The following is an 18017-nucleotide window of genomic DNA, read 5'->3' on the forward strand; positions in this document are numbered from 1 at the left end:
TCAATAAATCAAAGAGATCAGCGACAATGATTCGTAACATATGTCCAAACAACTACTCACACCCAAATTCAACTGCAAAAATATACTCAACTTTACTAGGTCAGCCTCGATTTCGAATCTTTACTCTCTTCAACTGACCTATATTCGAGCTTGGACTTAAAAAATGAGAGACAACTATCATGGACCATCATCTCAACCTGGTCCATCTCAACCTCAGACGATCAAATCCTTAGGCATAGCTGAGATAGATCAAGATCGACTATAGCCGATCTAGACGAATTGTAATAATGATGAGAATTAGATAAATTGTCTCGATCTAGTATGAAGCCCATTTTGGAAGAATAATTCTTCTTGCAATCATGAAAAGACCAAATAAGAAAGACTTAACCATCTAAATCAAATCCTACCCTAAAAGACAACTACCAACTAGCTCCTCATCCCCAACGTGAAAACACAATCCCCACCAATACGATCTATATATACTTTTCAAGAATGGCTAGTCTCCCCAATGCATGCGACTCCTCCTCTATAAATAGAGAAAACTAAAAACTTCGGATAAGCTCTCGAACGACCTCAAAATGCTCTCCTATTATTCTCTAATTTCCAACTAACTTAAACGTCCGAGAATTCCCACTGAAAAATATTTTGATCAGAGGGGCGCAAGTCTTACTCTAAGATCCGAGTGTTCTTTGGCTCCTCATCCCCAACCGAGAATCTTTCTCCTTGTCTTCTTCCAAAGAGTCCACCATCCAGCTTCCATCCAAGGCCATCACCCCCTAACCTCTCTGACTTAGAATTTGACAGCAACAGTTTTGTCAAAATAATGGTAGAAGAGTGAATTTTCTCATTTTTCTACAAATTTAGGACTAGATGTATCATCACAACCTACTTTGAAACTAAGACCTGAAATAATCCATCTTACAATGTCATAGGAGGTTCGGGGGGGGGGGGGGGGGGGGAAGGAATTTTATTGGAAGTGTTTGCTTCAGTTACAGGAATTATTGTCGTATACAAAATTCTCTGCAATTACACAAAGTTAATAGGGCAAACTAATATTGTTTCGAAGCTCTGGCAACAGCACTCCAACAGGAATTAACACTGGGAGACGAACTGTCAAATCAAGTGGCCGAAGTCAATTTACCACTGCTTCCAGGAGCTTGCACATTGATGCGTGCACTCTTACCTGGTATAATCAAAAAAGTTAAATTGTCAGACTTTTGGACGAAAATTGTTGGCACAAAAAAGTTGTCCCGGATGTATGATTGGTAAAACATGTGCATTCAAACAATTAGTTATTCAAGTGAGCTATCTATGCAAATGCTCTCATACATTTTGATGGTGGCAACGAGGCTGTTAGAGAAGCTTGCAGTTGGCATGTCGGAACACAGGAAAATAGAAGTAGAATAAACTGCCCTAATATGCAATATATACAGAAATAAATATAAAAGAAAGGTACGCCTGAAAGAAAACCCATATAGAAAACTCAATGTCCTATCGGTTGACATAAATAAGGCATTAGATGGCACAGCTAAGTGAGATACAGCTAACTGATCCCACTCTTAGCTAATTGGAAGTAAAAACAGGACACAGTCAGTAGGTATGACTTCCAAATAATAACATATGCAGTAGATTTAAATGCCACTATAGAATCTTGTGTCATCTGTTTTTGAAAACTAATTCGGCGAACAGCACTCAGAAGCACATGTGATCATGCATGCCAACATGACAGACACAGAAAACCGTCCACCACACCATTGCACATTTATCTTGAAAAACGGAAATATTTTCTGAAGATGTAAGCCCTTGACTCAATGTTTAAAGAACCAAATGAAACAAATGGATCAGTTTCAATTGCAATCAAGCTAAAACCACCACTGAAATGTTTTGAGCACTTTTTGCTGAAACCAATCGAAATTGGCTAGGTATTTTTTAAGCATTATTTTGGTATTTAATATAGGCTCTAGAATATTGATTTCAAATATTTTTTCTTTCTTTTCTTATTCTTGAGCCAAAAGAGGAGGTTTTGAGTCATGGATCATAAGTGTAACATGTAAGAAGTACTCTAATATTTCTTAAAATTAAAAGGAGTAGATGCAGATCAAGCCCCTCAAGTGCTGAATTCACAAGATTAAAGCTAAGATTTGCAAAATACTACCTAAATATTTTTGGACTATAAACTTTATGTTAACTCCATGAAAAAGGATTTAACGATTTTAAAATCAATCATAGGCCACCAAAAATGAAGATCCAAGCTGTTGAACATGATCTACACTGGAAAAGAATCCTAAGAACCAAAATTCATATATTTTGGTGGTTTCTGTCCTATGCACCAAATCAATATAAAAATGAATGGTATTAATTGCACTAGTATTGGAAGAAACATCATAGGACTCATAAATTGAAAATCCATTTTGTAGATCATGATCAACACATCTTAAATTTAAATTGACAACTTTTTTATGATTATCATGGTAAAACATAGTATCATGCTATTAAAACCATCAATTTTGACAACTACTTGATTAGGTTAGAGAGCACCATACACATAAATTTTGGTTTCCAAGCCTTTTTTCTAGTGTATATCATGTTCAATGCTATGGATCCTCAATTTGGGTTGTCCACCATTGATTCTGAATCATCAACCCTTTTTTAAGGAGTTAACATAAAGTGTGTAGTCCAACACACACATACACACATACATATACATTGTATGTGTGTGTGTGTGCATGTATCTCTCTCTCTCTCTCTCTGTATGTGTGTGTGTGTGTGTAGAGAGAGAGAGAGTTAGCTCACTAGCTATATTGCTACCATCCATTTTGTGCTTGCTTGATGCATAAGCAAGAGACCTCCAAAATAAATGATTTTACTCTCTAAGGATTTTATACACCATAGATCATGATCACTGTCATCAAGTTTAATTTTTAGATATTTGTCAATGAATCATATTGGTAATTATTTGCAGCCAAATGCACTAAAGTGCATTCTCTCCACACTCTATATCATGATCTGTAATGCATAAAATGCCTGGAAACAAAAAATACAATTTAACATTTTTGATGGTGTGATGCCATGTTTTTGTTTGACATATAATCTAGAAGTATACAAATAAGCAGAAATTTGATATGTTTGTATCTATGTATATGAATATGTATGTAATGTATGATGTTATATGGTACTTGTGATGTTAATCATAATATTATTTCATGTTTATACATAAGTTTATGTAATTGCTTTCTACTTCTATAAATATTTATCATTGGGTGCTTGATAATTAAATTGTAATAAAATAATCTAGCATAAACTAATTTATTAACATCATTATTGTTTTTTTTTGAAAGAATCTTTACACTTAATTATACATATTGTTCTTGAGCCTATAAACACTAGAATCATGAATTTAAAGATTACAGATTGTATAACTTACATTAACATATGTGATAAATATGTGCTTCCTTTGTTTTATGTCACACTCAATTTTTCTCTATTTTTTTAATTTGTTGGCCAAAATGCTGAAATTCAAGATGAAACCACCAAAACTTAAATTTTAAGGGAATGACTAAAAATGAAATGAAACTGATTTTTCAAACCTAAACTGAGATTTCAAACCTGGAATTACTATAGCCACGTGATAGCCCATAACTCCTTCAACCTTTCACCAATGCCCACTACTTGCCACAGCTCCACACGACATATGCCCCACCCAGTTCACCACATTAGAGGCCCCCTGCCCAACCAGTTCTTCACCCAAACACACCCCATCTAACTTTGCACAAAAATTAACTATGTATGCTACACCACCTTACCTCAACTAGGTGGCACTACTTCCAACATGGGACAGGTCTAGGGTTCAAACCCTAATGGTGACATCTCCACCTTATTTCTCAAAAAAAAAGCAATCTGCCACCTGCCAAACAAGACATACATCTCACACACAAATCCGTCATGCAAATTGAGGCTGTTAGGAAGTTCAATTCCATGTCCTGAAAGACATAATTTGTATATGAATGATGATGGAATTGGATATTTTACTTCAAACTAGAAAAGGTAATAACTGTACAGCCTCTTGTCAGTGTCATCTTGCTTCCAGTCTGTCCCCACCCACATCCTTCTTCTTTAGAGCTTGAAAGAACCCAACATGAACTGTCTCCAATCAAAAGCCAAGAAGCTGGTGAGGTGGTTTCCCACAGCCACAACCCATAAGGCCCACAATGGGCCAACCTTTAGGGAACAAATCCCTGAAAGTCTTAGAAACCTCAAACAAAAGGCTCCAAAATATAGGTGTACCAAATGCCACGCTCTATGCCACCAAAGTAGAAAACCAGAACATTTACATTCTAGAAATAGAATAACCTTAAAATTATCACCTCACCTTCATTATCTGCTCTTCTTCTGCTACGCCATAGAAGACGAATAGGTGTACCTGGAAAACCTGCATTGGACCGTAGCTGTTTTTCCATGTAGCGTCGATACGTCTCAGGGAAAAGCTTTGCGTCATTGACAAAGAAAACAAAAGTGGGTGGACGAATAGCAGCCTGCAATAGTCAATAAAAGTACACTTTCAAAGAAACCTTATATAGTTTCTTTTAGGGAAAAGAAAGAATATATGCATTTAATATGGTCAAATAAGTTTTTTGATGAATAATCCCCAAAAGCATCAAATGGTCTAATGAGTTCAAGGTTTTTTTTTGATATTTATATAAAAGCAAATTTTGCAGTATCGGTTGTTTTTGATAAAAGATAAAATAATGATCAACAAGGAGGATACGATATAGTATTAGTTTATCTTATCTTTAATAATCAATGACAAGATAGAAGGCAAAAGCATGCCTATAGTGGCCCATCAGTAATAATTATTATTGCTCGCAGGCATGAGGCTACCAAGACCTACAAAGATCACTATAAGAAAAGGAATGTAATCATTACTATAGCATTAAACTATTGAAGTGACAGATTGTGAAATTAGATGTTACTATGAATCAAAGTAGAGTGAGGTTTCCATCAATCCTTGAGAACTATGAAAAAGATGGAGATGAAAAATGTGCGCTAATAACTGTCATAACATATTGGTGTAGATGGTAACTATTCAAAAATTTTGATATGTCATTGTTCTATAGATATGCCAATGCCATCATGATGATGTTTTAATATATTTACCTTCTACTCTATTACTAGAGGGTGAGCCTTGGTGCAATTGTAAGATTGCTCCCCTGGAGTTCATGGGTTCAAAACATAGAAACAACCTCTCCACATGCAGGGGTAATGCCATATACATCTAACCCTCTCCAAATCCCATAATGGTGGGAGTCTCATGCACTAGGCCACCTTTTATCTTCTAGTCTATTAGCCAGCAAAGCCTTTTCTTTAAGATTATGCATGACCATTTGAACAAAGTAGCATCATATCAGAGTTTATGCTGGTCCCCTTGTTGAGGATCAGAAGTGGTTGCAGATCTTTATCTCAATAAATATGAATATAATAATAGAGGAGCTACATCTTCAGCTCACTTAAAAGTTTCAGATTCAACTGTTAGTGTGTGATTCTATACCAGCTATGAGCTTTAGGATGACTTTGGGCACAATGGATATGCAGCTGATGCAGCGACATCCAATGAAAAAATGGGCTGCTTAAAAACAAAACATCACTTTATACGTCAAAACTTGGCATAAAAACTCCACCAGTTGAGAGTGGATAATCTTGGTATTTATGAATTTTTTCTTCTGCAAGTTAAATAAAACTAAACCCTACAAAAATTCCATTTAGACTAGGATTTTCATACTCGAATTTTTGCGATTTTGGAAATATAGGACCCCCAATGAAAGCACAAATGGCATGAAGACGAGATATAAGGAGAATTAAGATAAAGGACCAGGAAGAAGAGGAAGAGGAAGAGGAAGCATAGTATTCACCACAAAATCCAACTTCTCTAAGTTTATTTTTTATAAACCTTTTCATGGCACTTAAACAGATTTCATGCAACCTTAAACCTTAAAAGACTTCTATCTGATCCATGGGCCTATCTAGATACTCCTACTATAATTATATGAAAAATCTGCTTAACAACAGAATACAAAATTATCAAAATAAGCCCACCTTTAGAATATAACTGAAGCTTATAGCCACCTTTTGAAACCTAAAATTACAATACATGGTCAAAGGCCTTAAAGATCTCAAGTTTATCTTTCCAACATATATAAAGTTAAAAAAACCTAACATCTGATTGTCAACATATGCCTTCAGGAGAGTTGCTAGTTAATTCTTGACTGCATTTGATATCGATCTTTCAGTCTGATAAATCCCCTACTACCTCCTACATCACATACTTCAATCATAAAGCCCTCCACAAACATAGGATTAAGATAGTATTACTACCATTGCTGTTATCCTTGTCAACATTGTTGGTACCACTACTAACATCAGTAGCAATGGTAGTAATACTAGTATACTACTACTCGAATCTCCCACCCCCTCCTATCTCTTAGTCTTCTTTGAGAAACTTGCCCGTTTGTCCTCCAAAAACCCTACCATACGAACGTTTGCATTATTAATGGTAAATTCATAAGTGGACATTTTATTTGATTTTCTGGTCAATCTTTTGCAAAATACTCAACTCATTTTGATGGAATAAGACTGTAGTTCTTTCTGTTGGAGCATAGAAATACATACACTTCATCATAACCATGATATCAAATACATATTCAAATATTTTTGCATGCAACATAATACAGCACAAGAATGCAACATTTGCATAATTAATGGTCAATTCATAAGTGGACATGTTATTTGATTTCCTGGTCAATCTCTTGCTAAATATTCAACACATTGTGATGGAATAAGACTAGTTCTTGCTGTTGGAGTACACAAATACATATACTTCATCACAACCAAGATAACAAATACATATTCAAAAACTTTTGCATGCAGCATAATACAGCACAAAAATTCTCTTTCTCGTGTTGTAAAACAATTTTCAATGCATTACAGAATCGAAACTCATGTTTCACAGGACATTGGTTTCCTTTTCTGGATCGAGGCTCTTCACATTGCTATCCACTTCATTAGCATTTTACAAATTGAAACTAAAGAATGCTTAACCACATAGAAACTTTGTGGTATGCCATATTTTGGTAGTCCAAATATATAAGGTATGGTTTGCCAAACCAGACCGAGCCAGCACAGAATCAGGTCGGCTCGACCTGAATTTCGAAACAAGACCCGAACCGGTCCCAACCACCCCGAACCGCATAGTTTGGTACAATTCGGGGCCGAACCGACCAGTTCAGCCCTATTCCATTTTTTCTTTTGTTTTTCTTGTTGGCTACAGTAGGTATGGGGCATTGGGATCTTCTCTTCCCATCATTTTCGTCCCCGAAAACAAATCCTCCCTTTCTATATTATAAGCAAGGTGCAAAATGAGGAGAATTCATCAAATAGAGGTACGTGAGCTTACCTCCTACTTCCCTTTCTCTTCTTCCTCTCTCTTCTTTTTGACAACTTCAAAATCCATGAAAATTGAAAAAACAAGGGGAAATGCCAAATTTTTTGATTTTGATATGATTTCATTATATATTGTAGATCTATGAATAATTTACACACTGAAATCATTAATTTTCGTTAAGTATATAATTTTTTTAATTTAAAATATATTTTTAAAATAAAAAATTATTAAACAGTATATAAAATCCAAAAACTAACTGTTAAATTAAAATATTGTTTAGAGGCTTGCAAGCTATTTTCAACATAAATTGATATCTATTTATCAAAATTTTGATGCATCATATACATAGTGGCCTAAGCCTAAATGGATGAAATTAAAAAAATAAGTAGCATTTCATTCATGTCCATTATCTTAGAAAAATATATGTAGCATACGTGGTAGGATTCTACATGGATCTAAGATCAAATTAATTTTTCATAACTTTTAAATTTTATAATATTTTTTAATTAAAAAAAATGATATATTATTATTTTTATATAATTACTGAACTGTTATAATTGTTCAACCTTCGGATATGGATCCATCAAAAAAGAAGCCAGAGCGTGACATTGGTTAAGGCCACGGACAGATGCTCCCGGATCGACACCATTGAAAATGAAACTAGTACAACATAGAGTTCAAGGAATGAGAGTTAACTAGATTGAAGCAATACTTGGCTGGCGGTTATCCCGATGTAGCTGCTCTAAAAGTACCTACAACAGATCTGTTAATTAATGAAAAAGCACTTAGCTGATTTCAAAGCAGTGAAGAAGAGGACTTCGAAGAAGAAAGTGGAGGTGGATTGCTGAGCTATGCAGTCATTTTTTTATTACTCTAGGGAGTCAGAGAAAGCATCTACTCCAAATGATAAGGCATAGATCCAAGCTGCCATTAATGTGAGCTTGGAAGATCCATGGCAGCTCTAGGAGTTGGCCAAGCATAAGGCTCGATTTGGACCATCAGTTTATGAGTCTGAGGTCAGACTCTGCAAGCACTGTAGGAGAGTCAAGAGTGTAGGAGGACCTCTTCAGAGAGCCTATCAATAGAGGCATGAGCCGTATTGCTACTATGTTTAGAGCCTTCAGTAGTGGGAGGAGGTCCTCTAAAGAGATTCCAACTAGAGCCACTATCCATGACTTAAATCTATATACCTTCCTTAGCAAGAATTCCAAGCAACATAGGATTGATAGTATGCTGAAAAAGAACAAGAAGAAGGATATATGACAAGCTATTGGGTCCTGCTTTCATTTTAGCCACATCCCAGTGCATGTAGCAGGCAATATATATTATCATTGCCATTGCATCTATACAGCCTGTCAGTCTAGATGTAGATCTTCCAAAATCGAAGGACATCTATAATGCGCTTCTTGACAATAATGAGCTACAGAAATAGATTGCATTATATCAGAATAAGTGGTTGATGTATAGACTTACGATGATGTGTGATGGTTAGACTGATCCTATCAGATAGAGCATCATCAACTTTCTGACATATTCTAATTAAAAAATATTTTTTCAAAAATCCATTGATGCTTTAGATCAGGTGCACAACGCCATGTATATCCTCAGATTGATCGAGAAGGTAATCAATCAGATTGGAGAGCAAAATGTCGTGCAAGTTATCATCAATAGTGGGCCATAGTATAGGACTGTAGGGGAGATCCTAATGCAGCAACGATATATTTTGGATACCATATGCCGCACATTGTATCAATCTAATGTTGATAGACATTAGAAAGCTTAGCAAGGTGCAGAAGATAGTGTACTCAGCATATTACCAGATTTATTTACAATCATACAAGGATCCTATCATTGATATGGCAATACACAGGGGGAGACATTGGAACTAGATGTCACACGATTCGCCACGAATTATATAACACTTGATAGCCCTATTGATAAGTATACCTACGCCAGATGTTTGTTAGTTCCAAGTGGCAAGAGAGTAGATATGCCAGGACAGGCATTGAGAGAAGCAATATGGAGAACTTAGTGATCAAACATACATTTTGACAGCAGACTGATAACATAATGAAGGCTATCAAGCCTTTATATGAGGTTCTTCAAGCCATGGACAGCGAAAGGTACTCCCAAATGGGTTTTTTGTATCGCATGACGAAAATAGCAAAGATCAGATTAGGTTCCAAAACATACCCATGACTACATCCAAATCATTGAGCAACGGTGGGACTATTAGATGGGTAGGGACTTATATCTAGCAGGTAAATAGCAAATCAAAAATGCTATGAAAATTTGACTGCTCTTATATTTATACAAATATGCTTAACCAATTCTGAAATTTATCCGCAGCTTATTATCTGAACTCAAGGTTGCACTACATGGTATCTAGGATAGACATGGATGACAAGCTTCTGACGCTCCTATGCAATGTGATATACAAGATTAAATCCAACACAAAAATCGCAGCTGTGCATAGAAGTTAGGTTGAGTGGTTTTTGTTAATTTAGCTATATCTTCAATTAGTAACACACTATAATAAATATACCTTTTACAAACAAAAATATTCAGAGAGGATATCGATACAATATAACAGTTGTAAATAGAAAAAAAAGATGAGTCCAAATAGATTATATATGAACGACAGCTATTATTTGATATTATGTAACTACTAATAAGTCTAATATGATATAATTTTATTTTTAATTTTGTTCAATCTTAATGGCTTTTGTACCAAAATGGTGAGTCCATTTCGGATTAGCGACTCTTAATCTGAAACGACTTGCCATTCAAATCCTCCCAGATGGTATCCTCGAGTGGCTTTGAGCACAATTAGTCGACCGCCCTTATCCACAGTAAGGAGAGAAACCATCTAATATAGAAATACCTCAACGACCTTGTATATATTCACCACAATCTGAGATTGAGGCTAAAATGTATTCAAAAGGAAGTTGAATTGAAGTACTCAGATCTGACTACAAATGACTTTATTAATGATACGGATCAGATGATCCAATGGCTTGTGGGCCAATGGCAGGAGCCAAAGCTTAATGAATCAGGATCGCCTCCATGACCAGCCAATTCGTAGCTAGCATGGTTAAGATGGATGCTGAGCAATGGATAACCAGTAACATTCCACATAGGCTTCCAGCTGATCAATCATAGTAGGCTTCCTCATGAGGCACAATGAAAGGACAGACAATTGCTCAATGCAGAGACAAAGGAAAGATAGTTATAACCTCGATGGAGAGGATGGAGCAGTCAGTTGATCTAATTTACTCAGATTTAGAGACCAGGTAGAATGGTGATAGTAGTTCTTCTGACGGTCAAGGATCGGATAATCAGGGAGAGAGCAGAGGATAAGAAACCACCGTTTATGAGATACAACCGCAAGATGATCTTTAATTTACTAGTGAATCCTAGTTTATGCATGCTATACAGAATAGGACCATGGTGCATGAGCTAGTAAAGCTTATAAGGATACGATTGCATACAGACGATGGATTCTTTGAGGTCATTCAAGATACCATGCAGCTACAGATGATCTCGCACATAGAGTTGGATCCATGAACATATCAGATTCTTCATCATATTCTGGATCCTCTTACCTACAGCCACGAGCAACTTATAATCCATATGGATATGGGTATGGTGCATCCGAGGCATCATCTTTCAGTGACTACTATCCTATGCAATCCGAAGCATCTTATGGATCGAATTTTTTTACCAACATATTTGGATAGACCCATCCACAGTCATACTATCAGTCAAAGATACCTCCCAAAGCTAGAGCTTCAATGAGAGATCTGCGACAAGTTACAATCCAGCATGCATACCTTATGTGATGAGCACAGAGGACTACAATTCTACATGCTGATATAAATGATCCAGATATTTATGAACGACGTCTATGCTTGACAAGATTCTAAATCTCGATATATATTAATTTTTATTTTTTTTAATTAATTTGAGTAGTTTAGGATTCAATAATATTTAGTCCTTGTAAGGTTGTTCCCCTCTGACATAATATCATGTCAAATTCATATCCGCATCACACGCTTAATTGTATATATATCGAAGTGATACAAAAATTAAATAACATCAACAAACATCAATTTAAACTTAAAATCATTCAAGAATCATGAAAAATTGATTTGATATCTTAAAAATCAAAAAAAAAAGCAAAACAAAACCAAAAAAAAAATGGCATGCCGGTTTGATCGGCCCCCTGCACCATATTAGGTGTCAGTGCGGTACTGAACCAATACCATAACGTACGGCCGGCGATCGGCATGGGTATCGGTATTGGTTTAGCCTTGATATAAGGGTATATGAAACAATTGATTCTTGAAGTTGAAAGTTGAACCGTTATGACTGCAGTAGTCATCATAATATTACAAGTACATTGACGGGAGCATCTTCAAACAGCATTACACCCTCTCCATTATTTAGCATGAAAGAAGTTAAGAAATCATTAATAAGTGAAATTGTTTCATGTTTATATTCCACAGTGCTCTATGTTTTACCTTGCTTGCATCTTCAAATGATAAACAACCAATTATGCTGAGCAAGGTTCGCTGTACCGGTACCGGACAACGTGCCGGTCCCGGACCGATATGGTACGGTACCGATACCGTACCATACCGACACACGGTACGCCTAAGCGTACCGGTCCGATACCGGTACAATATTTTTTTCGATTTTCAATTTTTTTTTTTGAATTTTTGAAGTTAATAATTGATAAATACAACTTCAATATGGCATTATATTGCATATTATTGACATATTTGGATTCAATTTGAAGTTAGATTGCGGTACAAAGACTCTTGATCCAAAATTTCAAACATATATTTATTTACATTATATTTCAACTATGTCATCTTAAAACTAAAAAAAATATATAAAATACGCATTAAAATGTATCTAAATATTTAAGTGCAAAACGCAATAACTAATATACGAACCTTAAGATGTACTCTACATTTAATTTCTTGTCGAGTGTCTGTGACGCTCGTAGATGTCTGGATCATCAACATAGTCTGAAGGGATATCAGTCCAACCCTCTAGCCAAGTTGCACCGTACTCTCGAATATTCATCATCCCATAAGGCATCCTCTCTGGATTGTAAGACATCTCAGACCTCTCGCTAAAATTCTGACTCTGAGAAGTATCCTCGAGATGATGGTACGATTGTGGAGGAGCCCATCCAAATATGCCAGTAGCAAAATCTGATCCGTAAGATGCTCCAGGCTGCATAGGGTAGTAACCACTAGAAGATGATGCCTCGGATGCATCATATGCATATGGATCATAAGGTGGCTATGGATAATAGGATCCATAATGCGAGGATGATCCAGATACATCCATGGACCCTACTCCACGTGCAAGATCGTCCGCAGTATATATATATAATTAAAATATATGCAAGTATAACAAAACACGATAGTTTTATGATAATTAAAATAATTATATATAATTTTAAAATAATTTTAATAATTATTTTAAAACTTATAAATTCAAAATAAATATGTTATATGCTTCAAATAATATTTTCAAATTAACTAAAATATAACACTATTTTTATATATTTTTTATTTTATAATTAAATTTTTTAATTTAAATAATTAAAAAAATAATTTTTTAATTTCAAATATTTGAAAAAAAAATTAAAATTAGATTTAAGTAGCTTGAATCATTCTAAACATGATTCCCAAACTCTAATTTTTTTCCTAAAATTTAAATTTTTTTAATTTTTAAATAAATAAATATTTAAAAATATTTAAAAAATATATAATTAACGAAAATTAACAATTTTGGTGTCATCATGTAGATCTTTCAAAGATCTATCACATATAATTAAATCATACCAAAATCATAAGATTTTGACATGATTTTCTCTTATTTTTATTTTACCTCATTTTTATCCTATTTCTAAGAACAAAAATAAAAAAAATATATTTACTAACAAAATAACAGATTATCTTACCTCCGGCCAAAGATCAGCCTCTTCTCAAATCACTCCTCCAATTTCACGAAATTTTGCCTTCTTTTCTAATTTTTTGGAGGTCTCAACGATTAAGTTGCTCACGGTCATGGGTGTTCTCTGAGAACTCTCAAAGAACACCGAAGGCCTGGTGCTTATTAAAGCACCAGGCCCTCCCCCCATGTGAAGTGGGCCACGCCCATTTCTCTCCCCCCTCCCTCCAACCACGTGAAAAGGCCCCACCTTCCCCCCTCCCTCCTCCCTTGGGCGGTATAGTTCGGTTCACCCCGAACCGGTCCAGAACCGAGCCATACCGCCCGGTTCCGGACGGTATGGGCCCGAACCGCACCGAACCAGGCGGTTCGGTGCGGTTCGGGGTCCTTTTCCGAAAAATAGGCCCGAACCGGACCGGTAAGGGACCGGTCCGGCTTGGTACGCTCCATACCGGGCGGTTCGGCCCGGTACGGCGAACCATGGTGCTGAGAGAAACTATTAGGTTGTTAGCTAATTCAAAGGTCTTACTTAATATGACAGGTTCACTGGACAAACAAGTTATCGTAAGAGCAGGTCCACCAAAGATTCATGGTAAACTTAAGACTTAACTGAATAGATCAGAATAATTTACAGAAAAATGATATATAGATCATCACACCTATTTCTTCTCATGCAGATTTCAATACAAGTTAGTCTTCAGGGTTATATCAGAAGTGTACAAAGCAGAAAAAACAGATTTTACTGGTCTTGTTCAAAAATCACAACATAGCTTTATCCAGTACCAACAAAGAAATATACTATAAGAAAGCATATTACCAAACCAAAAAGTTATTTGAAGTCATGGGGATAGTCGCTTCAATATGGACATCAAAACAATCTTGTCAGATACGGGACCAAGCAGTTGCCCCTTCACCATGGCCTATCTGCCATGAGACAAATTATAGCTACAATAAGAGCAAAATGGGGCAAAATTGGGTGCAAGAGAATGCAAAATATGTATTGTGATGATATTTGATAATAGGTTTGCCATCTTGGTACCAAATCTTGTATCAATACTGTTGGGTATAAAATACCCTCAGCCGAAGTTCTTAACAGGATTGACCCTCCCGGGACTCCTCCGGCTTTCGACCGCAGATGGTATCTCTCCGAACTTCTCCAACGGCCGGATTCCCACAGTGCTGACTGAATTCCCCCGACGGACGAACTCCGACTGCACCACCCGAGCTCCTTCAACATGAGTTCCCCCAGTTATCTATTAAGCCGCCCCAAGTGCTCACTAAGCTCCACCACCAGCCGACTTTCTACGACTATCAGCTGTTCCCCGAATCCCTTCCAGACTTCTTCCAGCCAGGTTCAACTCCAATCCGAACTACCCCGGACTTCGTCAACGGCTGAACTTCTCCAACGGTAGATTCCTACGACTACCAGATTTCATCCGGACTCCTACGGGAGCCGGACCTCGTTCTCGACTCCGGCTGCAAGCGGACTTTGCCCGGACTCCTACGGGAGCCGAGCTCCGCCCACGACTTCGCTCACAGGTAAACTTCGTCCGGGCTCCTACGGGAGCCGGACTTCACCCACAATTCCCATTGCAGGAAGACTCAGCCCGGGCTCCTACGGGAGCCAGATCTCCCCTCCAGCTCCAGCTGCGGGAAGACTCCGCCCGGACTCCTACGGGAGCCGGACCTCGTTCCCTACTCCGGCTGCAGGCGGATTTTGCCCGGACTCCTACGGGAGCCGAGCTCCGCCCACGACTTCGCTCACAGGTAAACTTCGTCCGAACTCCTACGGGAGCCGGACTTCACCCACAATTCTCATAGCAGGAAGACTCAGTCCGGGCTCCTACGGGAGCCAGATCTCCCCTCCAGCTCCAGCTGCGGGAAGACTCCGCCCGAACTCCTACGGGAGCTGGACCTCGTTCCCTACTCCGGCTGCAGGCAGACTTTGCCCGGACTCCTACGAGAGTCGAGCTCCGCCCACGACTTCGCTCACAGGTAAACTTCGTCCGGACTCCTACGGGAGCCGGACTTCACCCACAATTCCCATTGCAGGAAGACTCAGCCCGGGCTCCTACGGGAGCCAGATCTCCCCTCCAGCTCCAGCTGCGGGAAGACTCTGCCCGGACTCCTACGGGAGCCGGACCTCGTTCCCTACTCCGGCTGCAGGCGGACTTTGCCCGGACTCCTACGGGAGCCGAGCTCCGCCCACGACTTCGCTCACAGGTAAACTTCGTCCGGACTCCTACGGGAGCCGGACTTCACCCACAATTCCCATTGCAGGAAGACTCAGCCCGGACTCCTACGGGAGCCAGATCTCGCCTCCAGCTCCAGTTGCGGGAAGACTCCGCCCGGACTCCTACGGAAGCCGGACCTCGTCTCTGACTCCGGCCGAAGGAAGACTCCGTCCGAGCTCCGTCCCCGACCTCGACTGCTGGAAGGCCCCGCCCGGACTCCTACGGGAGCCGGGCTCCGCCCTCGACCTTGGCTGCAGGTAAACTCCGTCCGGACTCCTAAGGGAGCCGGGCTTTGTCCCTGACTTTGATTGCAGGTAGACCTCACCCGGGCTCCTACGGGAACCAGATCTCGTCTCCGACTCCGACTGCGGGAAGACTCCGTCCGGACTCTCACGGGAGCCGGACCTCGTCCTCAACTTCGACTGAAGGAAGACTTCGTCCGGACTCCCACGAGAGCCGGACTCCAAACTCCTCTAGAACGGATAGCTAACCACCTCTCCCCGCCAGACACTCCAGTCGAGCTTCAGCCGACAGGCCTGCACTCCCTGGCGTGGCCGCAGTAATGGCCACGACTCTGCTCCACTTCCTGCGACGGATTCCACGCGGCTCCATTACTCCCTGGCCAACCGCTATGATGCCCACGATCCTGCTCCACTTTCTGAGACGGATACCGCACGATTCTTCCATCCTCTGGCAAGTCACGACAACGGACGCCGCTCCACCCCCCACGACAGACTCCACGTGGCATGTCCCGGTGATAGCCACGATTCCACTCCACTACTCTCCGCAACAAACTCCTCCTGACTCTGGGCGGCCCACTGCCGGACGGTTACAGACATCGCTATCAGTCTGTTGCCCCCTCCGCCTATAAAAGGGGGACCCCAGATACGTTATTCTCTAGCCCTCATTTTTACCTAGAAACTCTGCTAAAATTTTCGTTCGAGCACTCCATTCTTGTTGAGGCAGAGAACTGACTTGAGCGTCGGAGAGTCTTGCCGTAGCAACCCCACCTCCGGTTTAGACTTCTTTTGCAGGTCCCGGCGGCGACCGCGACACCCTCGACTCCAGCTTCTCCGACGCAGGCAGATTTTTGCACCAACAAATACCATTCTATTATAGTGTTGGTACACCCAATATAGGGGTTGGTTTCAATATACTAAGTGTTGGTATGCCTCCCAATCCCAACTGCATATGGTACGGTACTGGTACATGATATAATCTGGTTGGTATGAGAAGAAAATAGAAATTTGGAGAGAATTTCTTGATATATTTCTAAATAATAATGCTCTTTACATAGCTCTTATTTATATACATCTAGGACTAAATAATTACAAAAAATTAGAAATAATTAGGAAAATCAGCTATATATAGAAACTGAAATTAATTCCTAATAATTTGGGATTCCTATAATCAAGAGATTCCAACAGATACCATAATTTGGGATTCCTATAATCATGGGATTCCAATACTCCCCCTCAAGTTGGTTGATGCGGGACAATCCCTAAAAAGAAAATCAATCCTAATAATCAAGCTCTCTTCTGTTCATCAACAACAAATCACGTCCGGCCATGGGCTCATTATTCCCAAGACAGACAGTATAGTTACCTATACTCTGCTCAGGAGGCGTGATTGATTGATACGAGACTAAAGCGAGATCAATCTAAATGATACAGACAAATGCCATTCGAGAGATCAGTAAACAATTAGTAATAGAAAATTTCATAAACAGATAGCAGAAATTAAACATGCTCATGAGTAAATGCAAAAAAAAGAAATAAGAATGGAACGAGAGAAAATAAAACATTAAACCCGTGAGAAAATCCAAGAAGATGATAAGAATCCGGATCGTGGTAGTTAAAAAACTACTCTGATTAGGGCTCTTAATCTTTTAACCAAACAGATCCATCGATAAAGAACTAGGTCTTTACCAACATCGGATTAAAAAAAAAATCAAAAATCAACTGTTAAGGAACGAAGGTCCTTGACAGCATATGATCTGTAGAATAAGAAATCACTCCTCTCAGCACAACAGATGAAAATTCTGGAGGAGACAGATCTTCTCTTGACGGAATAGGCTTGCGTAGGTAGGTGGAGTCGATCAGAGTCGTAGGAACACTGAATCTTAAGTAGAAGGAATAGGATAGAAAGTGGGCCTCACACCCTCCCCTTGTGGGGCGATTTTGGGTCTCACACCCTCTCCCTCTCGGAGCGATTGACACAAGTATTTGTGGAGTTTGTAAAATCATTCATTGTTTTTTTCATGAAAGATACAAGGATTTATATAGGACTCTAAGGGTCCTGTTTGTTTAGGAATCTCTTATCTTTACAAGGAAGAAATCAACCCTCCACAAAAAAGTAAAGCATTATAATCTACC

The 18017-nt window shown here is 38.9% G+C and overlaps 1 protein-coding gene across 6 annotated transcripts in view; it reads right to left on the minus strand.

Moving 5' to 3' along the window:
- Positions 1-824: 824 nt before the first annotated feature.
- Positions 825-18017, minus strand: part of LOC105034405 (uncharacterized) — an 85919-nt gene continuing 68726 nt past the window's right edge. For 5 of the 6 annotated variants that reach the window (XM_010909550.3, XM_010909551.2, XM_073249226.1 and 2 more), the window contains 2 exons: positions 4370-4532; positions 825-1183 (listed from right to left, as the gene is read on the minus strand). In XM_010909550.3, the coding sequence (XP_010907852.1) occupies positions 1119-1183; positions 4370-4532 (228 nt within the window). In that variant the 3' untranslated portion in view covers positions 825-1118. Of the gene's footprint in view, positions 1184-4369; positions 4533-18017 lie in introns of those variants that run through there. The other variant, XM_073249225.1, reaches the window with a different exon arrangement.

Source organism: Elaeis guineensis, chromosome 15 (genome assembly GCF_000442705.2).
Source record: "Elaeis guineensis isolate ETL-2024a chromosome 15, EG11, whole genome shotgun sequence".
In the NCBI taxonomy this organism is placed as follows: Eukaryota; Viridiplantae; Streptophyta; class Magnoliopsida; order Arecales; family Arecaceae; genus Elaeis; species Elaeis guineensis.